Source organism: Loxodonta africana, chromosome 16, assembly GCF_030014295.1.
Source record: "Loxodonta africana isolate mLoxAfr1 chromosome 16, mLoxAfr1.hap2, whole genome shotgun sequence".
Taxonomy (NCBI): Eukaryota; Metazoa; Chordata; class Mammalia; order Proboscidea; family Elephantidae; genus Loxodonta; species Loxodonta africana.
This window is the reverse complement of record NC_087357.1, coordinates 33,111,402-33,138,502: the sequence shown is the minus strand read 5'-3', so window position 1 is coordinate 33,138,502 and position 27,101 is coordinate 33,111,402. Positions and strand designations below refer to the sequence as shown.

The following is a 27,101-nucleotide window of genomic DNA, read 5'->3' as shown; positions in this document are numbered from 1 at the left end:
TGGCCTACCACCATTGGTAAATGAATGACTCCGGGAGAAATTTGGGAATATATATAAATGCTTATTTTACTAGTTATTGAGTTTTACAATTATCACTCATTTTGGGAAAGTGACGTGATACTGACTTTCTACTTACGGAAATAATACAAAGTTTTTTTCTAGAATAATAAATGTATTTAAGGTTAAAAAGTAATTTAAAGAAAAATATTCAGTAAATAATAAGAAACATTCAGATATGTCAAAAATCACAAAGATGTTACCCCTGTATCTGAAGTATGGGAAACACTATCTTGCTACCATTCCATAACGAAATAACGAGAAACTTATTTTCCTTAACATCAGATCTGCTCTTGCACATTTTTACTAATTATATTTGGCTTTTCCCCAGAAGTCCCTTAAAACCAAGCCAGTGCCTTTTCCAAGCACTTGTTTGGCCCTTTTGAGTTCAGTATCCATTTGCAAAGTGATTTGTGTGGATCTTGAGAGGCTGTGAGCTCGCCTTCCCTTTTTTTTTTTTTGTTTTGTTAAATCCTCACATGGTCTTTCTCTGCTAGGCTTTTGAGTTAATTATTTCCTGTTTCTCTGAGTCTGTTCCTTATTCCCCTTCCCAGGTCACCCTCTACCTCCACCTCCACACACACAGACTCTTGACTTCCCGCAACTCTGCCACAAATTGGACCTTGTCCCTTGGCTTGCCCAAGAGTACTCTCCAACAAGGCCTTGGAGTTTATACCATAACGCAGCAATCTCAGAGCAAAAATATGTCATTACTGCAGAATCAGAAGTTACTTTTAGAGTTCCCTATTCTTGTAACATTCTTCCTAACTTAACTAGCCTTTTGTTCTCTTAGTCCCAGCCTGCTGAGCTCTAAAGTACTGCTCCATCCCATCTGCCCAAGTTGTTTTTTTCTCTACGTAACCGCCTGGATCTTTAACATCCGTTACACTCCTCTCAGTATTCCCACCTTGGGCGGGATTTTCCCAGCAAACTGTTGTTCATGTAACGTTGTTTCTCCTGCTGCCCCATCCCTTCCCATCAAGGCCCGAGCTTGCTCTCCTCTTTTCTCTTTCACAATTCAGGGTGCTAAACTGAGCCACACTGTACCCAGTAGAAGTTTCATCCCTAGAAGCCACTCCATCCTTGTGGTCTTTGCTTCCGTATTCCCATGCCTAGAAATCTTCCCAAAACTAGCCTTTTATAGTTATCTAGCCTTTTTTTTTTTTTTTTAGCCTTAGTTGCTCTGAACTATCTTTCTGATCCTGGCTGAGGTCTCATTTTAAGCCTCTAATTTAGTCTTGTTTATTTGTTGTCTTCCCCCTCATTCCACCTGTTTTACTTTACCCTCTTCTTTGCTCATGTCCATACCTGGGCCCTTTTAACATCTTTCACCTAGTATACAGTTTCCTGGCCATCTATTTCTGGCCCACTACAAATATGTGTTTAAAAAAAAAAAACCCTTACATAAACCAGATGTGTGTGTGTACACGCGTGTGTTTATGTTTGTGGTATATATGTACACATTTAAAGTATGAAGAGGGGTATATACACAAAATAGACTCTCCGACACTATATTGGTGGGGGGTGCATAGAGGCTGCCAGCAGTTCTGGTTAGTATGTTGAGCATATCTCACCCTGAAACCCAAGTCTGTATTATCTCAGACAAAGAAAAGCCTTGATACTTATTGAGGATTTAGATAACTACTTCCCTGTTAAGAAGAGATTTTTAAAATTGTGTTTTCATTATGACTCCATCTCCATTTATTGATCAAGGGATTTCTTGCCTCACTTAACTCCTTAATCTGTTGCTTAGATTAAGAAAATGTGAAAACTATTGTTTGGTATTGTGAGTATAGGCTCTAAAGTGATACCTTGGAGGTCGGATGATTCAAATACTGTAATTCAAGAAAAGCAACCAATTGATCATGCAGAACGTGTTTTTATGCACTATTCTTTGTAGGGACTGAGCATGCAATGAAACGAATCAGATTAAATGTTTTACAGAAGTGCTCTGTTACAGAAGCAGGAACTTCCTAGTGTAGAAACATCAAACAGAAAACACAAAATCAAGATAGGAAATAATACATGTGAAAAGCCCTTAAATCAATGCATAAATTATTCATTTGACACATTTTGAGCACCTATTATGTTCTTTTTTATGTAAGGAACGATGCTAGGTATAGTAAATTCTCAGTTGATAGCAGAAAAGCACCTTTTTTTTTGGTATTTCCTTTCTTGTACCACTACTAGAATATATAGCTGTGCACAGAGGCCCTCAATAAACTTATTGGATGGATGAGAGACCTGTATGTTCACTGTTTACCATCCACCTTCCACTTTGCCAGCCTGTTGGCCACTTTCCCCATACCCATTGCAGTCAATTCCGACTCACAGCAACCCTGCAGGACTGAGTAGAACTGCCCCATAGGGTTTCCAAGGAGCTACTAGTAGATTCGAACTGCCAACCTTTTTGGTTAGCAGCTGAACTCTTAACCACTGCACCATCTTGGCTCCGCTGGCCACTTTACTACTCATTAACTCTTCCTCCTGAGGGATAATGAGAGGAGCACTGGTGACGCAGTTAAGTGCTGGACTGCTAACCAAAAGGTCCATGGTTCAAATCCATCAGTTGCTACATGGGAGAAAGATGTGGCAGTCTTCTCCAGTGAAGATTTACAGGTTTGGAAACCCTATGGAACAGTTCTATCCTGTCCTATAGGGTCGCTATGAGTTGGAATTGACTCGACCGCAGTGAGTCTAAGGGATAATAAGGAGGGGAAAGAAGGTGGAGTTCAGGTCAGCCAGGCATGCTTAGCAACCAAAGCAATTAAATCTTCGTACGATAAAATTTAAAGGCCTGTTCAAATTCTTTCGAGTCATTTAAGATTTTGTTCCATCCTAATTGGTTGAACAAGCTTGTCAGTTAGAGGTTGGGCATCCTTGAGATTGCTATTTTGGTTTTTATAGTTTTGGGGTAGTAGTATTTGACCTGTCTCTGGGAGTATGTACAAGAAGCTAAACTCAGCCTAAGAGTCTGTCTTGAGACCAAAAGAAAGATAATGTACTGAGTGCCTGTTACACGAGACTAAACTGTGCAGTTCACATTGCTTATCTATTATGGTTTACAATCATGCAGGAAAGTGGGTATTATATCCACTTTAGAGATGTGGAAACTGAGGCACAGAGATAATCTGACCAGTCTCTCATCTAATAAGGAAAACTCTTTGGCTAACAGCCTCCAAAGCACAAGCCCTTTAGGAAGGTGGACTGGAGATTGCAGGAGGCTTTCAATAATCTATGCTGTTCACACTTACCATGAGTAATTGAAAGCTGACCCTATGTTCCTTTTATGGACCTCCATGGAACCTGGCTGCAGAGATTTTATGGATAACTCATTTCAGCAGCTGAGAAATAAAAATGCTTTTATGGGATAAAAACGGTCTTTATTTCAATAATTTTTTTTTTCCTTTCTTTAAACGAAAGAGCAAAATCTACCACAAACAACAAGAACGCCCACATAATGGGCAAGTCTTCAGATTCGGCTGTACGGACTACTGAGAAAATGGTGACAGCATTAGGGCACTTTGGCCTAAGATGTTTAAGAAGCGATGTAATGAACAGCTGGGGGTTTCTGAGGGACACTTGTGCGGCACAGGGAGCCCAACCGTTGACCATCCTCACCGACAGCAGTTGGCCGGGTCGGTTTGCTTCTGCAATCCTAGCCCTTCGACCTCCCCTAGGCGAGCTTCTCTGGCTGCCGCAGCGCCCATGGACCTGTGTCTTCCCGCCCCCGCGCGCCCGCCAAGGCCGACGCTGCCTGGACGCGGCTGCGCGCGCCCCCCGCGCACGTGACGGGACGGGAGGGGCAGTTTTCCTCCTCCCCGCCTCCTTTCCGAAACTCCACCTTCCCCTGAGAAGCTGAGCTTTCTATTGCTCCACTACCGGAATGGCCGCTGCGTCATCCAATCAGGACGCGGCTCCTGAAGTAGGACCCGCCCCCTCCTGGTCCTCAGGTTCCTTCCCGCTCACACCGGAGTCACTTCCGAAGAGAGAGAACCGCCATGAAGAGAGAAGGGGGTGCCGCCCACCTCTGCTCCGACAGCCTCTCTGAGTCCCAGCAGCAAGACGGCAACCACGCACCCAATTTCGCCTGCCCCAGCTCATGCCGCCGTCACCAGCGGCGCCGACATGACAAGGCGCTGCATGCCCACTAGGCCAGGTTTCCCCTCATCCCCAGCCCCGGGGTCGTCGCCCCCGCGCTGCCACCTGAGACCCGGCAGTACCGCCCCTGCTGCAGCGGAAAAGACAACAGAGAGTCCTGGGGACAGGTACCGTGCAGAGGGGCTGAGAAGGGGCCGGGTCGCGGGGGCAAGGGTATAAGGGAGGATTGAGGACGGCCGCTTTTCCAGTTCCCGCCATCCTCCGCGAGCTCAGGCCTTGCGTTCTGGGCCTGGCAAACCCCCGCCCCGCGTCCGCGCAGGGGCTTCTGGGACTACGAGTTTCTTTTTTGTACTTACGGAGCTGTTTGGGTCTAGGACCCCAGGGAGCCTGGGTGGCTACGGAGAACTCGCCTTAGGTAGACCGTGGTTTTTGTGCTTTGCGATAGCTTGACTCGGGGCCCTAACTGCCTGATGCATATTTAGGTCTTTTTCTCTACATTGTCGGTTTTACTGGTCCTAGTGGTTTAACAGTATAAAACTTTTCTATATTGTGGGTGAAGTTAGGTCAGGTGTAATGAGGAAAGCCTTCCACGAATTACATCTATATAGCCCAGTGTACACGATAATTTATACTTAACATATAGGTTTAGGAACGTGATATGGTTTCTCTTCCAGTAACTTTCAGCCTCTCTAGAGGCCAATTTCTTTGTAAAGATTTCGTGAACCAACTTTGTGAGAGATGTGTAATAAGATGGAGAATTTTATCAAATGACATCCTGTGTCGATAAAACGTGTTTAAATTCTATATGCACTTTTTTCTGTCTTTTTAAGTTTAAAAGCTTGTGACAAATTTAACAGTAAATTTATGTTCTAATATTGTTGTACAGGTCCACAATGCCTTATTTTAATTCAGAAAGCTATGAAAATCAACTTTTCAGTAAGTTTGGCACCAAACCTCATTTGGCAGCTTAACCTGACTATAGTTGATGTAAGGCTATTTATGGTCTTTATCACATGAAGTGTGAATATTCTAAGTTTTACTGGGGAATCTGAATGTGCAGCCCCACACCCCACTTGGATGTACTTGGATACATCCAAGATAATAACCCCTTTCTAAAATGTGGTACTTTCAGAATTCTAATACAAATTTGGCCCCAGAAGTTTCAGATAAGGGTTTGTGAAGCTGTTGTAAATAATTACTTTAAAAAAAAAAAAACAGTTATAAAAACGTAGTGGACATTTCTGTGCACATGAACTTGCATAACTATTCTTTCCTGAAAACTACATTGATGGCTATTTTAACAAATTTCTTGTTTTACTCAAAATCATTTTTGTTTTTCTGATGTATGTATTGAAAAGGAGTCTAATACCTAATGTTTCAGGGAAGAAACATAGTATTGTACTTAGTACTTATTGTAAAAACATACTGTTATCTTGTTTCGAATTAGCTGCTTCTCTATTCTTTCCCACCTCTGTTTCCTCAACCAGGAAGGCCTCATCCTTCCTTCTAAAGGACCCGTAGCACCTCTTCCTTTACTCTTGGAGTTAATTTGCCAGATACAATTTATTTTATGTGAACAAATGCACAGATACTTCCTTAGCCTGTCGCTCATTCATTTCTTACCACTTAGCTTTTCTTCCAACTTCTAAAACATTGTGGATTCTAAGTAAAGATGTGCATTATTCTTCTAATGTAACCAGTAAAACGTACAAGATGTAGAAAAAGCTTAACCTTCAAAAAAAAAAAAAAACTTAACCTTCAAGGGATTTGGATTGTTTAAGTTTTCTCTGCGCATTCCAACCTCACAGTAAATAAATGTTTAGGGAAATCTATAGTCAGCAGCTTATCCTCTTTCAGTAAGAACAAATAGATTTTAGAAAAATTTGCCGGAAAGTAATTTTTTTTCACTCTCCATGTAATAACATCCCATATATGCAACTGACAAATAACTCTAAATACATGAACAAATCAAAATACAAATTTGGTAATATGTTCCTATCTCACTTTGTGTTCATCTCTCACTCCTGTTCAGAGAGTCTGTTCAGATGTCACTCAGTTTTGATAATCTCCATTATTCATTCAGCAAACATTTATTGAGCACTGTACTATACCAAGCTTTGGCGGTATTAAGGAATAGGATCAGATCCCTGTCCTTAAGATCTTCATTCTACCACATAGCAGTGAACTTTTCAGTCTTAAGAAGCACTACTCTACCAATTCCCTGAATCCACAGTCCAGTCTTATCATTTTAGCATTATAGATTATATAAGCCTCATTTGTGCTGCTAACCAGAAGGTTGGTGGTTCAAGCCACCAGCCACTTTGAGCGAGAAAGTTAGAGTAGTCTGCTTCCATAAAGATTTACAACCTTGGAAACCCTGTGGAGTAGTTCTACTCTGGCATATAGGGTTGCTGTGAGTTGGAATGAACTTGAGGGCAGTGAGTTTGCTCTTTGGATTTTTGTGTTTGTATAAATGAACTCCTGAAGGAAGTGGTGAATCATATTTTCAGTTTTTTATAATCAGCTTAGCAAAGCATTATTTTCAGAACTTGATTATTTGAACCAGATAATGAAATCCAGCCTGTATTCTATAAATCTGACTCGCATTTGCCATTTAATCTGAATTACTGAGGTTTTAATATTTGCCTATGTGATACAATGTTAGTTATGCTTTTATTTTCAGAAATCAGTCAATTACAGATTTCTTCAAACCAGCTTCAAAACAAGGTATGTATGCTGTTAATGTATTTCTTGCTGGGTCTTTTTGGGAAGAGGGGGATGGATTAAATTTTTAAACCAATTCTAAACTCTTAGATTAATTTGATTAAGCGTAGTGTTCGAAACTGGAAATATAACACAGATAAGCTTAAGTTCTAAATATGAAGAAAGTCTTTTTGCGGTTACACTTTCTTACATTTAAAATACTATACTGGTCAATAATGTTCATAATGCATACTATTTTGATTCTCTAGTACAGTAATGTATTCATAAATAGAGCCATAGGAGGGTTGCATGATGTCCCAAAAGAGAGTTTTATGAAAGTAAGGCTATTAAAAAATAAACCATGTCTTAATATCTCTTCATTTCCCCCAGTAAAATTTATATCATCATCCAAATATAATCTGTCTGAACATTTTTGTGGTAGCTTTTGTATAATTTAACATTTTGGTATTTCTAATAACATAATTTATATGTGTTTTAATTGGTTATTTAGACAGACATATGTTGGATTCTCCACAAAAATCAAACATCAAATATGGAGGAAGTGGATTGTCCCACACTGGGACAGAACAGTTTAAAAGGAAATTATCCTCACCGGAAAAATCTAAACCCAAAAGGATGCCATCAGAAAAGAGCCCTATTTTAGAGGTTTTCATGAAAGGTGTTAAAGAGCACCATAAAGATCACAGTGTTCATGAATCACGTTGCCCTTGTGTGTCACTAGTCACCAAATTTTCAAAGGGGGTTACAGAAATGTATATGCCTTCTTCATATCGCTTGTCAAAAGAGATGAAGGCACGAAAGAAAAAACACCGATCTCCAGAGAGAAGAAAGTCCGTGTTCATGCATGAAAATAGCAGGAAGGAGAGTGACAGAGATCAAGACAAAAGGAATGCAGACTCCAAAGGTCAAGCCACAGTGGCAGAAGCTAATATCTTCAAGAACAACTCCAGAAGCCTTAGCAGGAGCAGTGTGTCCAGGCATCACTCAGGAGAAAGCCCACTTGGAGATAAGTTTCAGTCATCACTAGCATCTTATTGCAGAGAAAGAGCACTAAGGAAGATGAGAAAGGAGCAAATTAAGCAGAGAATCAACTCAGAAAATTCCTTCTCGGAAGCAAGCAATCTTTCCTTAAAATCCACTAGTATAGGAAGAAAATTTAAACCGAGGCAGGAACAAACCAAGCAGAACAATGTCATACATGGAAAAAGTAATCTTTCAAACCTGGTATGTGCGATAGTTACTGAATTAACTTTGACTACTGCTGTATCATGTTTAGAATACTATCTAAAAATATTAGTAGTTGTTACATCATGTTGATATCTTTGAGGAAATGTTGATGCACAGTTTGTGTAGAAGTTGGTTTCATTAGATATCCTCCAGCTCCTTCATTCAGTTCAGTAAAGCCATTCGCTTAATTTTTTCAGACAAAGAACAAAGACCTTAATCTGGAAATTAAGTGTTCTTTTTTGAAAAGTAAGTATAGGCATTTTCAGATTATGTTCTGCTGAAGGGAGACACTTGAGGAATGGAAACTCTAAAACAGGAAGAAATGGCTTAGAGCAGTGGTTCTCAAAATAAGGCTTCTAGACCAGTAGCATCAGCTGGACACATGTTAGAAATGCAGATTCTCAGGCCCCACCCCAGCTTTACTAAACTAAAAACGTTGGGGGGGGGGTGGGTAGCCCAGCAATCTGATTAACAAGCCCTCCAGATGATTCTGATGCACTTTGAAGTTAGAGACCCACTGGTTTTAGAGTACAGTATGTCCCCAGATTACTTAGAGACAACTTAACCTTGTCCTTTAATGCTGTGTAACTTTGCCCTCACTTGGAAACAATTCACCCAGCCCCTGCTTGCAACAAATTCATCACAATCACCTTCACACACAGCTTTTAAATTATTGAAAAGGCTTTGTGCCTTCTGTACTAAACCCACTGCCGTTGAGTCTATTCCAACTCAGCAACCTAAAGGGCAGAACTGCCTCTTAGGGTTTCCAAGGCTGTAATTTTTATGGAAGCAGAGTGCCACTTCTTTCTCCCATGGAGTGGCTGGTGGATTTGAACTGTCGACCTTTTGGTTGGCAGCCGAGCTCTTTAACCACTGTGCCACCAAGGCTCTTTCTTAGACTAAACCACACCAAAAACGAAACTTGTTGATATTGAGTCTATTCCTACTCATAGCTAACCTATAGGACAGAGTAGGACTGCCCCATAGGGTGTCCAAGGAGCGGCTGGCTGGTGGATTCAAATTGCTGATGGTTTTGATTAACAACTGTAGCTCTTAACCCTTAACCACTGCACCACCAGGGCTCCTTGAACTAAAGTAAGGTTAAATGAAGAACCATATGCACTTGTTACAGCTTACTTACAAATTTGACTTAAAGGCAGACTGGAATGGATCTGGTTCCTAACCTGGGGACTGCCTTGTATATAAATCTTAGAGAGTATGGGTCTTAGAAAACTTAGAAAATGCTCCAGATGTTAACTTTATCAGGTTTCTCCTTTCAGAATAGACCAAATTTATATCAGGTTAGCATAAAAAACTGTCCCTCTCCCCAAGGAAATCAAGTTGTGGAGTACGTCTGTTTCAAAGAGCTTCTCTGCATACAGGGCAAATAAAAACTAGATAATCAAGAAAATGCTAAGTTAATAAGGTACTATGAAATTTTAAAGCCAGATAGGCCAAAAATAAACCCAGCTGTGCAGTTCTAGGAGTAAATGGAAATTGTTGCATTGTATATTGCTGGAAAATATATTTGTGAATCCTTGGGCTGATTTGCAAGGAATTTGGTGCCTTTGCTAGTGAGATTTGCTAATGATCAATAGAGGTTAGACATTTTGGTTCATTTTTATAGGATTTCTGTGTTTGGTGGTACATCAGCACTTAAATAAAGTAAGTTGTGTCCATTTGATTGGTGAATATTAGGCTTGTTATTTCTAAATTAATCCTTTATCACAATAATGCTGTGTTCTAATATAATTTTAACTTTTGTTATTAATATAAATTTCTAAACTAGTATTGTGAAAGGTAACTTTGTTTTTACAACATTTTTATACTAAAAATGCTCTTCATTTTTACACTAAAACTTAAAATCTTTTACGTATTTTATTATAGAAGTTGGAATTACCTCCAGCTTGCTTTATTTAGTCTAGAAATCCATATTTAAATGTTATGAAGAAAACTGCACATTCTTTACTGCCCCAACTTGTAATATAATTTTTTCTCCTTTTGTTAATAGGAAAATGGACATCTCTCAAGGAAAAGATCCTCTTCTGAATCATGGGAACCTGCTTCAGGTAGAATCAATATGTTAAGTTTATGAATTTGTAAATGAATTTTTCTCTTTTAAAGGTCCTTTTTAAAAGTAAGTTTGTTTAAACATGCAGTCCTCTCCTTAGCGTTGAGTTGGGTGTCTTAGATTAGTTAAGAGTATCGGTAAAATTATAGTAGAGAAGAACAGCCCTTGCACTTACCATGTGTAACCTGTAGTTTACCTTGACCTTTCTCTGTCTTAAGTTTCTCACATGTATTGGTCATCTTGGTATTCAGTGTTCTTTTTCTGTATCACTGGCAGTGTTAAGAAGCATAATCTTTTATTCTTGGAATTGTGGAATAATATCTGAGATCTTGATACAATGTTAAAGATGATTCACATAAGGTTGAAACTATTATGATGATCCAAAACAGTTTCCCAATATTCTCAAAAGATCCCTTTTTAATATCAAGTTTCAAGGACTCATACATGATACTAGTTTGTACTTTTAGTATCTATTGATTGAAAAAATACAAAACAAACAGCTCCTGTTAACTCAGTGATTCTTAAAGTATCTTTATCTTTTTTGGTTAGAAAATAGGACGTTATAAAACTCAAGCACTGCAAAAATTTATAGGACAGAAAATGAAACACCTCCGGAAATAACAACTGTTAGTAGTTTGGTGTATCAGATTTTTTTTTTCCTGCTATGACTACAAACTTTGAAAAACAGACTTTACAAATTTTCCTGTTCAGCAAGATAAATTGGACATGATAATAATAGCTAACATTTATTGGGCACTTATGTGCCATCTCTGTTCTCTGCTTTTAATTTATTTGCTCCTCACAATCTTATAATTACTCTCACAGATGAAAAAACAAGAGTACAGAGACAAAGTTCTGATTCGTTTTTTAGGCTGTGCGTAATACTCCATCTTCTGGTATATTCTAGAGGGTTATTGCATTTTGACCAAGTGTCCCGAGTGTTAAAATCAACCTTAGTCAGGGCTGAAACCATATTTCACCATCGCAGAAGGAATTTCTAGAATACAAAAATAAATCTGAAGTTGTATGTGGTTTTTTCTTTAAAAAAATTCTTAAAATGTTTGGATTTTAATAGTTAAATTTTAGTGAATTTTGATGTTATAGTACAGGAACAACAATTTACCAGCCTCAACATTGTTCCTGCGCTCACTGTACTGCATATTTGTGATAGTAAATAGATCATCACTGCATTGGGGTGAGTAGAAGAACAGAATGTTTTCAGCAGCTCCATCAGTTTAGGGGACTTGCGGTGGTGGTGTTGTCACCAGGTTGTTCAGCTTTCCGTTTTGTCTGGTAATGACTAAGATTAAAAAAAAACTCAGTTCCTGGGTTTGCAGATTTTGTCAGTGGTAGCTGAAATAGTTTCATTTGTACAATCCCCCATTCTGCATTTTTTGAGTACTGCTTTAAAAAGATGTTTGCCTCACATTTTCAGAGGCGGACTTAAGATGATTGCCTTCACTTGTATTTTTCTTGCTAATATTTTGGGGTATATTTTGTAAGCGTCATTAATTTTTACAATTAATAATAATTATAACATTTTATTCTTCTAATGATAAATATGCATTTATACTTCAGTTGACCGACAGGATTTCAGTATATAAAGAACAGAAGGGGATTTTTCACTCTAGAATGAAAAATGCCTAGGAATGCTTATCTTTATCAGGTTGTGAATAGATACTACAGATGCAAATGGCGTATCTTGTTCATATTAGTGTTACGCTTCTCAGTTGTGATGGTGATATACACGCTCACATGATCATTAAACACATGAAAAGGGCAGGGATTTCAGAAATCTTGTGGAGTAGGTATTTGGCTCTTTGGTCTTCCAGAGGCTGTGTCCTTTGACTGAATTTTGAGGTCAAATTTAATCTATCCTGGTACATTCATTAGTAATAGTCCCCAAACTAATTATTAATAACCAAATAATGGACATTTGGATTTTTCCTCTTTACAAACTTAACCCCTCTCTTAACCGAGTATTTTATGTTTCAGTCTTTCATATATCAGTGTTGTTGACCCCAACTCATGGCAACCCCATACACAACAGAACGAAATGCTGCCTGGTCCTGTGCCGTCCCCCTGATTGGTTAGGGGTCGGACCATTGTGATCCATAGGGTTTTCACTGGCAGATTTTGAAAGTAGATCGCCAGGCCTTTCTTCCTAATCTGTCTTAGTCTGAAAGCGCCACTGAAGCCTGTTCAGCATCTTAGCAACATGCAAGCTTCTGCCAACAGATAGGTGGGTGGTGGCTGTGCCTGAGATGCAGCCTAGGAATTAAGCCCCGGTCTCCCACGTGGAATGCAAGGATTCTACCACTGAACCATATCAATAGATTTGAAAAAATATCGATTCCGACTCATGGTGACCCTATAGGACAGAGTAGAGCTGCCTCATAGGGTTTCCAAGGCTGTAAATCTTTGTGGAAACAGATGGCTATATCTTCTTCCCACAGAACAACTTGTGGGTTCGAACCGCAGACCTCTTGTTAACAGCCAAGCGCTTTAACTCTTAGGCCACCAGGCTCCCTTCTACAGGCTGTAAAAGAGTATAAAAGGAATCATGAAATTTTTTAAGTTAATTCACTGCCCTAAAGAACTTGCGGAAGGGAATCCTGCCTGTAGTACCAATTCACATTTCTTTAATTCTAAATGTTAAAAGTTCTTTAAGCTGATTTGTCCTAAGTATTTCCCACACATTTTTCCTCTTGGATAAGTCTGACCAAAGCAAGCTTTCTCATTAGTAGCTATGTGTAAATTATCTGACTTCTATAACCCCTTGCTGTTGAGTCAGTTTCAACTCATAGCAACCCTGTAGGATATAGTAGAATCGCCCTGTAGGGAAAATGAAACAAAATGTGAACTGGCTGCTCAGTAGCTATCTTCTCTGTAACCCTAAATTTAAAATTGAGATTATCAGTGTAAGTCTACCCTAAGTCTTTTACTTTTCTTAGCCATTTAATTTATCTTCTTGCACTGTAAGTGGCCCAGTCATTTAACTGCTGAGAACAGTGGGCATGGGATGCTTTGTTCAGGTAGTGGGTGATATTTGTAAAAGAATGGAGATAGGGACTCTTATTTGTTTATACATTGTTTGAATAATTATTCGTTACTGTAAATTGAATTTTCCAGATTGAGTTGATCAAGCAATTCAGATAATAACTGTGTAACTCTTGGTTCAAGTTCATTTTTTTTAATTGAACTGTTGGGGAGTGGGGACACGTGTCAATATTCAGAAACTTGGTATAGGGTAACTTGATTTTGAGAATACTGATTATACAAAGAGTGACTTTATAATGAACAGTGAATATTAAGAGTAAATTAATGAAACATTTTTTAAGCACAATAAGAAATTTTTTTAAACTGATTAACTCTAATATATGTGGTTATTAAAGTGCTTTAGGGTGGAGCTCCTAACACACAGACAGCTGTAGAGAGATAGGAAAGAATAAATAATAATTAAATGCTAGGTGGAAGACTTGGGTGAATTATTTTGAAAAATTAAAATTTGTCTGCCTTCTACTAGTTATTCTACATGTGTTTTAAGGAACTGTAAATGTAGATGTACAAGTCTTAAATTCCTGAAACCAGGTGGTTCTTGATCTAAAAAAAAAAATATATGTCTACTTCGAGGGAACATGCTTTTGGAATTCTTTTATTGGAACAACTATATAATTTTTATATTTCTTTAACACTAGTATTTTTCAGTTAATAAATAATAGTATTTTTTTTTCCTTATTACATATGTGGTGAGTAATCTCAGCCTAAGCTTTTAGAATTTAGGCATTTCTTCAGGGTGTTCTAGATGCTCATTGAATAACCTTTACTAAGATAGGAAAGTATACTTTTCACTAATCTGGCAAAAATTTAATTTTAGCAGGCTCTAAGAATAAATTCCTTGACAAAAGAAAAAGGAACTCTATGAACTCAGATCTGAAAAGCACAAGGGAGTCTATAATACCAAGAGCAAAAGAGTCCTTCCTTGAGAAGCATCCTGATGGACCACATCGGAGAGAGAAGTTTATAAGACACATCGCACTGAAGACACCTGGTGATGTGTTGCGTTTGGAAGATATATCCTCCAAGGAATCAAATGATGAAGCTGATCCCTCCTCTGCAGGCTTGGCACCTTCACACTCTGGCCACCATTCTTCCAGGAATAATGACCAGATCTGTGTGGCAAGTACCAAAGAGACTAAGATGCAGAAACCCCACTTGTCTTCACCTCAGGAAAAATCTGCAGTTAAAAAAGCTAGCAACCTTCAGAAAAATAAAACTGCTAGCTCTGGGACATCAAAGGAGACAAAACTTCTACCATTACTTTCCCATGTTCCAAGTGCTGGTTCCTCTCGGGTACCATTAAATGCTAAAAATTGCACTCTTCCAGTCTCTAAAAAAGATAAAGACCGTTCCTCATCTAGAGAATGTTCTGGGCATTCTGCAGAGTCCTCCAAACACAAGGAACACAAATCAAAGACTAATAAGGCTGATTCTGATATATCTTCAGGGAAGGTGTCTGGGGAATCTTTGCATTCAGAATGTGGCACTCCTACCAGGTCTCCTCCGGCTGCTTTGGAAGTTGTGCCATGTATCCCAAGCTCTACTGCTCCTTCAGATGAGGCCCCTCCAGATAAAGAGAGTTCAGGAAATCCCAATGCAGGTAGCAGTGCACTGAAAAGGAAACTAAGGGGTAATTTTGATAGTGATGAAGAAAGTTTAGATTACAACCTAGACAGTGATGAGGAAGAGGAAACACTAAAATCACTGGAAGAAATAATGGCTTTGAACTTCAGTCAGACTCCTGCAACCACAGGAACGTCTCCTGTTCTTCCCAAGGGGCTTAGACCTCAGTCATCAGATAATACAGTAAGTAGTTCCAGGATATTCATCTCTACTTGAAGAGGGGAAGATGGGTGGGTTAGTGAAAGAAGAACAGATTTTAGAGCTTATTTTAAAATTTAGTATTTGCTGTGATTTATAATTGAACTGAAACTGGTACAGCTCTTGTTTGGCTAATGAGTTTCCAATATCTTTAGTTTTATTACTGTAAATCAGTGGTCTCCAAACTTTTTTGATCACATACAGTTTTATTAGGTAAAAAAAAAAAAAAAATTGAGCATGTACTCCAATATATATGTATAAATTGTAGATTATATACATGTACCACTATACTACTGTATACTTTCTAAAACATGCGGAAATAATTTAAAATGAAGAGGAAAAAAGTATTTTCCTGTAGAAGTTATATAGAGGTTACTATATACTAAGTTCTGGAGTCTCTATAGAAGTTCCATATAAATAGAAGTTCTATTATTTTCTTCCTGCACCCCAATGGATCACCTTGCACACCCCCTGCTTTGGAGACCACTGCTGTAAATGAAGGTAGAGTGTAGAAATGTTGTTAATTGTGGTGTGCAGTTTTATTTATAAAGTGCTTCCTTCATTCTCTCTTGGGAATTAGCTGAATTAAATTCTTAGGTGTCTGTAAAATTTGATGGGGAAGGTGCTAATGTTCCATGGTAACACCAAAAATAAGTGTTACTCCCCTGAAATAGTGTTTGAAAGTAAATAGAGGGTAGTCACTGGGCCCTTGGGTATTTGCATTTGGTTCCTTGTAACTAACATGATTCTTTATAAGTAGTAGTTTTCCTTAAAGGTGGTAAAATTAAATTGCCTGCAATATAAAATACTAGATTTAATTAAAGCATGATGGTGAAAATTCTCTTTTAAGAAAGGTATCATGGCTCAGGTTACTGAAATAGAAAATAATCTTTAGTACTCTGAATAATTTAAACACCCCGGTTCTTCTACTGAGATATGTTGTAAAGTATTTCTAAATTTTTTTCTTCTAGGAACATGTTCATAGTGGAACTTATACAAATACTTTAGAGCGTCTAGTGAAGGAGAAGGAAGACACTCAAAGGTTAGCATCATGCTTAGTTTGTTAAATTTAACATCTTGCTTGTTTGAAGTGTGGTTTGTCCCAGACTGACATTACAGAGCTATTTTTCTCAAGTTTTCAGAGTTGCCCTATTGGCACACCTCCATTCTGCTTTCTTTATGGCTTACTTTTAATTTAGCTTAAAAAGTCATGAGAAATAAGCATGCATATTGTGTTCGTATCTTCCTAGCAGTACTTCTGCAGTGAGCTTTGTTAGGAATAAGGTGTTCTATCTTGCTTATAGACTAGAGATCACAAGATCCAGGTATTCTTGGTATGTATTAACTGCTACTATAAATTCCTCTCTGTTTATCACAACTGGTATCTGATAGCTGAAATTCTTGATCCAAATAATTTTTTAAAATGCTTGTATGCCTACCAACTCCAAGTTTTTAACCAGCGTGTCCACATATTATTTCTCCATCAAGTTAGTCTTTTAAGGAAAGATTTAGAATTACAACAGCCATTCCCTCCTATACACACACACAGAGAAATCAAAGTTTGTGGTTAGTTACAGCCTGCTTTTGGTGATAAGAGGGGGCTTGAAACCAGCCTGAGAATGTCACTAAAAGCTCAACTGGCCTGATTACGTGGAAGTTGGTGTACTTGTGTGCCAAACTTCATAACTAAGTATTTTAACTTTAGGAATTTTTCAGAGACTCAATAGGTCAAAGTTATTCCCCTCTGTTAAAAAATTCCTTTAATATTTCATGAATTCATTGATCAGTGATACAAAACCTGAAGTTGCTTATTTAAGATTGAACATCACACAGACCAAAGGCTGAGGTGCTAGTTTGGTTTGTTGATTGACTCTTCCCTGTACTGACAGAGCAGTACATTTAGTGGTTACTTAATATTCTGCCATACTCAGTTAACCTAGACATAGGGTTTTGTGGGGTGGAGCTGGGGCTGAGAATGGGAACCTAGATTAAAATAATCTCGGAGAAGCAGTACAAGCAAGGACTCAGGAGCTTGACTGCCTGGTTTTAAATCCCAGCTCCTGGTATGGTGAGTTTGAGCAAGTTACTTAGCTTTTCTAATGTCTGTTTACTCATCCATAAAATGGGATTATAGCAAACTACCACATGGGTTTGTTGTGAGGGCTAAAAGGGTACATAACCAAGGCCTTAGTCCGATATCTGTCACAAAGTAAGTGTTCAGTAGGTGTTAGATGTTGTGATAATGATAATGATGACTACTGCTGCTGCTGGAGGGCCTAGTTAATGTACTGTGTTGTTGGTCTACTAAAAGTCAAATGAGCATTGAAAATTAGAGGTGATAATCAAGTTAGAGATGTTTATTCTTTGCCTTTTTTCCTTCCCCTTTCTCTAAATGATTTGGACAGATCATTCTGGAAGTTCCAGCTATAAAGAAATACTCAAATCTTTTATGCAATGGAATACTACTTTAATACCGTACTGGTAGCTGGGTAAAAGTTCAAGATCTAAAATAGATTTTCTATGTTTTAAAGAAAAGGTACACTATATATTGGGGTGTATTTGGGAGACATGATTTGACTCATAGTGTAGTGTGACCAAATCTGTCATACAACGAGGTACTTAATAAGCGTTTTTCTTTGTGCTTCTTCTAGGCATATACTATTTTTAAGGTAAACTGTGTTTATTGTAGCATTGTTTCAATTTGTAGGCTAGATGAACTGCAGAAGCAGCTACAGGAAGATATAAGGCAGGGCCGAGGCATTAAATCCCCACTAAGAACTGGCGATCCAGACAGTACAGACGATGAGGATGGCCTCTTAGAAGAGCACAGGTAGAGCATTTTTCCAGTGTGTAGCCTCCTAAGTGTATAAGTTTCTTAATGCTGTTTTTGTAAAATAAATGACTGTTGATGGTTATTAGTGAATAATCTGACGAATCTTTATCCATCTCTGATGGATTAGAAAACTAAAATGTTAGGGCTAAGTTACGTCTTTGGTCTTTTCTCTTGATTATTGTTCTTGTCCACAGACACACGTAGTGGATTTGGACTAATTGCTAACAAAAAGTGAGAGAAACAAAAACATACTTTTTTTTTTTAATGCTAGTCTTCTAATCTGGGATTAACATTGGTCTTTAAAATTTTTTTTTTCCTTCTCAAATTCTTAAGAATGGCCAGACTAACTGGACCACCTGAGACCGGAGGACTCCTTGAGACACTCTTTAAACCTGGAACAAAAACTATCCTTTGAGATAGCTTCTTAACAGAGAAGCATAGTGACACACACAATAAAGAATCTTCCCCATAGATCAGTGCTCTGCTGAAAAAAAAAATGTGTTTGAATCCAAAAGGTCAACATTTAATCCAAAGCAAAGATAAGAAGATAAGGGGACAGGGAAACTGGAGTACTGGAAATGTGAACAGCCAGACACATTTAACAAAAATATTGACACAGTGTGAACAATGTAACTAATGTCACTGACGAGATGTGTGGAGACTGACAAAGGGTAGCCCCAACTTGCTGTGTAAACTTTCACCAAAAACACAATAAAATATTATTAAAAAAAAAAAAAATTTTCCCTTGAATACAATTTTTTTTAAGTACAAAACCATATGCAGTATAACTATTTGGTATTCAGTGTCTCCCCCCCCCCCTTTTTTTATTATAATTTCAGGGAATTTTTAAAGAAATTTTCAGTTACAGCTGATGCTATACCCGATCATCATCCCGGTGAAGAAATATTTCACTTCCTCAATTCTGGGAAAATCTTTAACCAGCACACTCTGGACTTAAGAGACTGTGGTTTCATTGGACAAAGTGCTATAGAAAGGCTTATTCTTAAGTAAGTAGAAAAATAGACATTTAACTCTTTTCTGTATTAAAAGTTAAAAGACGTATGACTGATGTGATTTCTAAAAGGCTAATTTATGATCTAGCCAGCTTCCTATTTCCTTTTATTCTAAATGCCCTTTGTGCTTTCTTATTTAATTACTGGAAGCAGCATAGGGTAGTTATTTGGCACATCACATGCCTTTATTAATTAGGATTAAGGTCACTATGTATTAACGTTGGCTGTCAGAATAACAATGGCTTAAACAAAAAGTATATTTTTTCTTAAATGAAAGAAGTTACGAGGTAGGAAGTCCAGGACTGGTGTGTTGGTGTCACCATATCATCTTTTTGCTCCGCTGTCCCTAGCACAGGAGCTGTAGGTGCTTTGACATTCAAATTCCCAGAAATTGCGTACAGCGTTTCTACTTACGGTTAACTGTTTAGAACTTAGCATGGCCACGTCTAGCTATAAGGGAGGCTGAGAAGCAATTTTTACTCCAGGCAGCCAGTGTGCCCAGCTAAATCAGAGTTCTGTCACCAAGGATATCAAGAATGGAGATGTTAGTACAAGCAACGATCAGTCTCTACCACAGTGCCTCAGCTGGTCTAGTCTTTCTCAGTGCACACTATCTCAGCTCCAGAGAAACTGCATTGATTCTGGCCCTGTGAGCTTTAATGAAGTACGTTCCCAAGCTGGCAGAAACAGGAAATTGTTTGAGACTTGATAGTCTCCTTCTTGACACTGCCAACAGATACAGATTTTTGTCTACCAATTAAGTATGGAGCCAACAGACTGGATCAGCTTTGGGCTATCAGTTGCATTCCTTTTGAGTGACCCATGCACATTAGGATATAGAAAAAAAAAAAATTATTTTTTATCTATTTATTTTTTTAGAGTGCACCAAATGGTCTGAGATGATTTACTTGCTCATTTCCATGATTATGTCAGATGTGGTAGTGGTAGTGGTAGAGTTGTTTTCCCATCAAGGTTACAGTCATATTGATTTCACTTTGTTTTTCAGATCAGGAAAAACAGATCAGATTTTTTTGATAACACAAGGCTTTCTTACTTCTGCTTATCACAATGTCCAGTGTCCTGAACCTGTATTAAAGTGGCTATTTCGGGTAAGAAAAATGTTTTGGGGATTGTAGTTGTCCCCTACTGTATTTCCTAGTCAAACTTTTTAAAATACAATTTTATCTGCACATTAATAGAGAAAAAATAAATCTAGCACATCAAGCCTATGACGTAAGTAGGTTAGAAACCCATTGCCATCGAGTCATTTCCAACTCATAGCAACCCTGTAGGACAGTAGAACTGCCCCATAGCGTTCCCAAGGAGTGTCTGGTGGATTTGAACTGCTTAACTTTTGCTTAACAGCCTGAGCTCTTAACCACTGCACAGCCAGGGTTCCAATGAGACAAAAAGAGTCACTGTAAAGAGATTATAAAGGAAGCGATAGTATAGCTAGTATATGATACTAGTTGTGCCTGAGACATCTCGTCACACTGGTAAATCACTATTACGGTTTTAGAAGGGATCGTGTAATGTTTATGTACTGATTTTTTTTTTTTCCATTTTTGTGAAGGTATTTATATACATGTTAGGATTTGGATGGAATCTACCTGAACATTCTCTTTCTCATTTATATTTAATTTTTAAATCATATAGTTATAATTGGCTTAATATTTGTTTTATCGAAATGGTAACTTAGCAGTGGTATCAGAGAACTATATTATTTATGAAGTGAGGCATGGGAAAAGAATACAGAGTTTTTACTCTGAACTTAAAGATAGAATTTCAAGGAATTTCATATTTGGCAAGGACTTGAGATATTCCAGTGTAACCTTTCATTAATTTTTTTCTTATATTTTTGAGTGCCAATTGTGTGCCAGGCACTGGAGATAACAGTAGTGCAAAAGGAATGTCTCCAATCTCAAGAAACCAACATTGTTAGTATAGAGAAGACAGACAAAAATATGTGCGTGCACATATTTATATTATATCGCTTGATAACTGCTGTGAAGAAAATTAAAGTAGGCTAAGGTAGATATAGGTAGTACCAGAATAGGAGGAAAAGTTTGTTTTTTAATAAAAGGTTGTTCATGAAAGCCTTGCTGATAAGGTGAGGTCTGAGTAAAGACCTGAGGTAAGTGAAGGAATGACCCTAGCCACTGGAATGAAGAACATTCCAGACAGAAGTGTTGCCAAGACTCTGGAGGAAGAACATTTGTTCCCAGTGATCAGTGGCTCATTACTTAGACCTCAGTAACCTTTTGGTTAGCAGACGTAGCTCTTAACTGCCAGGGTTTCCTTAGCAGTCCTAGTTAAGTAAAAAATTTCCCCTTTATGATTTTCATATGTTGGTACTAATTATCTTTTTTAAAGCTTTCCAGAATAATCGTCATCTAGCTAACTGTCCTTCAGTTATTTTAAAACTACTATGATGACCCTCATTCCTGCCCTTACCAAATGTTCTCAGGTCCCTAAATTTCTAGTCCCTTTACTTTCCTGATTGTATTTAGCTTGTCAGTGTCGCCCTTAGAGTGTTGTCCTCACCGTAACAGGGCAGGTGCTTTAGATTCGGTCTTATCAGCAGAGCTTTCAGTGAGACTCTGACCATCTATCTCACCAAGATACTTCTATTCATTACAATTCAAAAGTACATCTGCTGTCATGCCAGGGCTTCATTATTCTCTATGTAATCTGTTTTTACTTTAACTTCCAAATAAGAAGTTATATTTGTCTGTGTTAATTTTTGTCTTGATATGGGCCCATCATTACTGTAGCCATTTTGTTATGACACACAAGCATGTTCAAAAAGTTTATTTATATACTTCATACTTATTCTTTGAAAATCAAACTAATAATCATTCACTAAGCACCTTCTCTGTGTAAGACTTTGTCACATTTCTTCTTTACAATTTTAAGTTCATTTGCATGGTGGAAAGACTTAACAACTTGTAAATAATTATTTAGAAAGTGTAATATCATATTCATTTTAATGCTGTGGTCGTAATCAGTGTTTTATAAATTTAACTGAAGATCAAAGACTGTAGCCTTCATTATGGATTACACCTCAATATAAAGAAAACAAAAATCCTAACATCTGGACCAATAAGTAGCTTCATGATAAACAGAGAAAATACTGAAGTTATCAAGGATTTCATTTTACTTGGATCCACAATCAACACCCATGGAGGCAGCAGTCAAGAAATAAAATGATATGTTGCATTGGGCAAATCTTCTGCAGAAGACCTCTTTAAAGTGTTAAAAAACAAAGTTTTTTTTTTTTTTTTTTTTTTGGAGGACTAAGGTGTACCTGACCCAAGCCATGGTGTTTTCAATCATCTCATATGCCTGTGAAGGTGGGACAATCAATAAGGAAGACTGAAGAATTGATGCTTTTGAATTATCATGTTGCAGAAGAGTATTGAATATGCCATGAACTGTCAGAAGAATGAACAAATTTGTCTTGGAAGAAGTATAGCCAGAATATTCTTTAGAAGCAAGGACGGCAAGACTTCATCTTATTTACTTTGGACATGTTATCAGGAGGGACTATTCCCTGGAGAAGGCTATCATGCTTGGTAGAGGGTCAGCGAAAAAGAGAAAGTACCTTAATGAGATGGATTGACACAGTGGCTACAAGGGTTTCAAACATAACAATGATTGAGAGAATGGCCTAGGACCAGGCGGTGTTTCATACTGTCGTACAAAGGGTCATCATGAGTCAGAATCGACTCAACCGCACCTAAGAATAACAACAGATTTAAGTGATAAAATGCAATTAAAATGTCTGCATCTTTGTGATTTTTATCATGAATGTCTAAGTATAGTAGACGAGAAGACAATTAACTTTTTTAAACTGTTTTCAAAGGGAATTTGACTGTGAAAAGTTCAAATGGAAAGGAGATGTAGAAAGGAAAGCTGAACTCCTAAGTCCTTAATTTTCAAAGACTATTAAATTTTGGTCAGTGTTCTTCTAGATCTCTCTACAGATTGTTATAAAGCTTAACATAAATAGCCCGTGTGCTCTTTTATAACTTGTTTATTTTAGATAACAATAAATTGTTAAGGTCTTTTCATCTTAGTATAACTATATATCATCCTTTTTAATGGCTTTATAGCATTTGTTTGTAGGCATATGAGATGATTGAAAACACCATGGCTTGGGTCAGGTACACCTTAATCCTCCAAAAAAAAAACTTTGTTTTTAACACTCTAAAGAGGTCTTCTGCAGAAGATTTGCCCGCTGCAACATATTTCATTTCTTGACGACTGCTTCCGTGGGTGTTGATTGTGGATCCAAGTAAAATTTAACCCAGTTCCAGTTGATAGACATAAGATTGTTATATGCACTTCTTCACACACTTACCTGATTACTGCCCACTTGTAGAATTCATCATCCTCCAAAATGACTCTTACTCTAAATTTGCTCTGTGTTCAGTGTTCCTGTCAATGGTGCTGTCCCCTAGTGGCAAAGCTTAACAACACAAACAGCTGATTTTGTGACAAAAACAACACAGGCCATGTGCTTGACTGAAAATAGAGTTTGGTTTAATGCCCCTTACATTTCAGATTTATTATGATCCATGTCTCCAAAGCAAAAGAGAAAGATAGACATAGCAGGTCCAAGATGTTTACCTTTGTAAGACCACCTTGCAGTTGGTTTCAGTCAAGATTTTTTTTTTAATTTGTTTCAACTTGAGATTTTATTCCCACAAATCCGTCTTGTAAAATTTGTATGTAAAGTATATGGCTCTGCATCTAAATTCCTGTAGGTAAAAAGACTGACTAGACCAACGTATGATAACTTGGCGAGTACCCAGTTACTTAAAAGATTTTACCAGATTAGACTAACACGAGTGGCGCATAGGACTACCTCTTTCTAGTATCCTTGTTAATAACGAGTATTACCGATGTTCTTGGTCTTTGCCAACCTTGAAGTCAACTAATGATCTTGTCATTGTTTTTCTTTCCATTTCTGGATTAATGATGATATTGAACATCTTTTTGAAAGTTTATTGCCCTATTAATTTGCATATTTATATCTTTTTAAATATTTCTACTAGTTTGTGGTTTGATTTTTGCCATAATGTGTTCAACCTTAGCAGCCATTTCCTTTACGGTTTTTGGGTTTCATATCATATGAACTAGAAAGGTATTTTTTAGATAGTTTAAAATATTGTCTGATTATAAATGAAACTTGTAAAAAGAAGCAGTGTGTTATAATGGAAAGAGCCCTGACTTCAAAATCAGATCTGAATTTAAATTCCAGCTCCCCCCATATATCACTTTGGGTAGGGTATTGAATCTCCCTGAGCCCATTTGCCTTGTGTCTGTAATGAGCAGCTAGGGTTGTTGTAAGTGTTAAATGAAATGTACATAAAGCCTGCCAAATAGTAAAATACTCATATGTTCTTTCTTCTCTTTGATACTCTTATTTTTATCTGCTTTTGACAGATGATGTCAGTTCATACAGACTGTATTGTGTCTGTGCAGATTTTAAGTACATTGATGGAAATAACAATCAGGAATGGTAAGTGTATAAATTTACTGTGATTAACAGTATGTATTATTGATTGCTATTTACAAGGTGTCCCATTGCTGTTAGTACATTTAAAAATATGAAATAAAAATTATTTTTGTAATCAAAAGTTTATAAGAATGAAACTCAGTCAGAGGTGAATATCTGGGTTTTTCTAATTACATTTGAGAAAAAGGGCCTAAAATCTTGTACGTAGCAGTTCTTATCTAATACTTGCTAAGTCATGGTTTACTTTGCTGGGTAAGTGGATAAATAGTTGCAAGTTGATTCATTTATTTAGTCAGTCACTTTTAATTGGCTTATTATTTAGCAACAGTACTGTACTGATAATGCACTGAGGAGATTGAAAGCATACACTGCAGAAGCGTGGCAGTTGCTTTTTTGCCTTTGAGAGCTTTTATATAATAAACATTGTGGTTTACCTGTTTCATCTCTTTTGAGAATTGGGAGTATAAATGCACTGAAGGTGATACAATATTCCTGTGTTAATAGTAATTGGGTTTTAACATTGTTATTCCCAGTCATTTCAAAATGTGTTATGTCTGAGTACAGCCTTTTATCCATCACTGTTTTTATCGTAAATACCATTTTTTTATTCATCTTATTTTTACTCATCACTGTTTTCTTCATAAATGTCATTTCCTTTACATTTATTTGGAAATACATAATTCCTAACTGTGTTGTTAAAATATCATTAGAATCTGTCAGTTCTAGAAAATCATACTCACAATCCATGTTTTACTTGCCGATTATCACTTTGCAACTGTGAGTGTTTGGACCCAGGATTTGGAATAAAATATTTTTTCTGTTAACTAGATATCTTCAGTGACTCACCAGTGTGGCCCTGGATACCATCATTATCTGATATAGCAGCTGTGTTTTTCAATATGGGAATTGATTTTAGATCTTTGTTTCCTCTTGAGAATCTTCAGCCAGACTTTAATGAAGACAGTCTAGTGTAAGTGTTTCTTCATATATTAGCATTGTATCATTTTAATACTTAAGGTGCTTGTGCAGAGGGAATGCTATATTCTAAAGATATTTTAATGGACCCATTGGGTTTTTTTTATTACTTTTATTATGATTATAAAATTAATAGAGATTAATTATGGAAAATTTGGAATATAGAAAGTAATAAAATCATCCATATCCTAACGTTTAAAGAAAAACACTTAATATTTTGTTCTTTTCTTCCAGCCTTTTTTTATACATATGTTTTTGTGTTTTAACCAAAACCAGGATCTCATGCGGTTTTTACTATTTATTGAACGTTTTTGTCATTACATATTAGAACAATTAGATTTTCAGATTGTTGTATAAAATCCGATTTTGTGGTGTAAAGTCTTTTCCTTTCTGGCTTGTGTGGCAAAACTAGAAATATGGCCAGTGGACCCCAGAATCCTAGTGCATATAACCAAGAGCTTAATATTTGCTATACCCAATTAATATGAAGTGAAGCGTATTAGAATTTTTTTTAACCTGACAGTACCTAGCAGCCACCAGTATACAGGTGCTAAATCTACAAAAGCGATTTGTTATAACCATATTTAGTCATTTAAAACAAGAAATTATAAGCTCTTAGGAGATTGCAGGATACCATCTTTGCATATGCTGAACAGGATATGGTCATTATGTCATCCTTTTTTTAATAAAACTTTTAATTTTGAAGTAATGTATATTACCATGCTGTTGTAAGAAATAATAGAGAGCTCCTGTATACCCTTCATCCAGTTTCCTTCACTGGTAACATCTTGTGTAACTACAGTTCAGTATCACAACCAGGAACTTGACATTGATACAGTCCATCAGCCTTATTCAGATCTCATCAGTTTTATCAACAGCAACTCGAAAGATTAGACAGGAAGCTTAGAGGGGCAGGGAGTTTTATGTTAATGGAAGAGGAACAGTTTGGAAAAGGAGGGTGAGAATGGTTGCACAACTTGAGTGTAATCGGTGTTACTGAATTGTCTGCCTTCAGCATCATGCTCTTTTTAACAACTGTCTAGATGGGACCAAATTGACAACAGATACCAGTTTTATATACACTCGTGTATGTGTGTTTTCTATGCAGTTTTTTTCCACCTGTACATTTTTGTGACCTCCACCACAGTCAACATTATGTCTTTATTTGCACAGTAAAATAAAATACTGGGTTTTAGGCTCTGGTGCATATGTTAATATAAAATATGTTAATATGTTAGCAATAACGACAACTTGACATTAGGCTTTAGTTAATATTAATTATTAAATGGCTATTATATAGTAAATAATATCTATTGTTAGTTGCCATCAAGTCAGCTCTGACTCATGGCAAACCCATGTGTTACAGAGTAGAAATTCTCCACCTAGGGACCTATAAATAATCTCTAATTGTTTAATATAAATAATACTAATTATATGTTAATATATTTTATATATACACGTATGCATAATGCCAAAAATATATTGTTGTTATCATAAAAGTGAAGACATAATGACCCTGGTCGTCTGAGTTAACCTTTTTCATTATTTTAAAAATAATGCATGTTAATTGAAGAAGCTTGGAAACACTAAAAGTACTAAAAGTAGTTGTCATCCTTTCACCTAGAGACAAACTACTGCCAAAATTTGGAGTGCATGTATTCTAGTCTTGTTTTTCTCTGAGCAAATGTGTATTTT

The 27,101-nt window shown here is 37.1% G+C and overlaps 1 protein-coding gene across 7 annotated transcripts in view; it reads left to right on the top strand.

The window, feature by feature from the left end:
* The first annotated feature begins 4,066 nt into the window (after positions 1–4,066).
* SLF2 (SMC5-SMC6 complex localization factor 2) overlaps positions 4,067–27,101 on the top strand; it is a 45,814-nt gene continuing 22,779 nt past the window's right edge. For 5 of the 7 annotated variants that reach the window (XR_002785451.2, XM_003409173.4, XM_010589063.3 and 2 more), the window contains exons 1-11: positions 4,067–4,325; positions 6,842–6,885; positions 7,373–8,106; positions 10,121–10,178; positions 14,058–15,046; positions 16,033–16,103; positions 17,769–17,891; positions 18,734–18,901; positions 19,914–20,016; positions 24,359–24,434; positions 25,260–25,401. Coding sequence is in view for 6 of the 7 variants with exons in the window: in XM_003409173.4 (XP_003409221.2) it covers positions 4,186–4,325; positions 6,842–6,885; positions 7,373–8,106; positions 10,121–10,178; positions 14,058–15,046; positions 16,033–16,103; positions 17,769–17,891; positions 18,734–18,901; positions 19,914–20,016; positions 24,359–24,434; positions 25,260–25,401 (2,648 nt within the window). In the remaining variant the exon portion in view is untranslated. The remainder of the gene's footprint in view (positions 4,326–6,841; positions 6,886–7,372; positions 8,107–10,120; positions 10,179–14,057; positions 15,047–16,032; positions 16,104–17,768; positions 17,892–18,733; positions 18,902–19,913; positions 20,017–24,358; positions 24,435–25,259; positions 25,402–27,101) is intronic. The other 2 variants (XM_010589062.3, XM_023546814.2) reach the window with 2 other exon arrangements.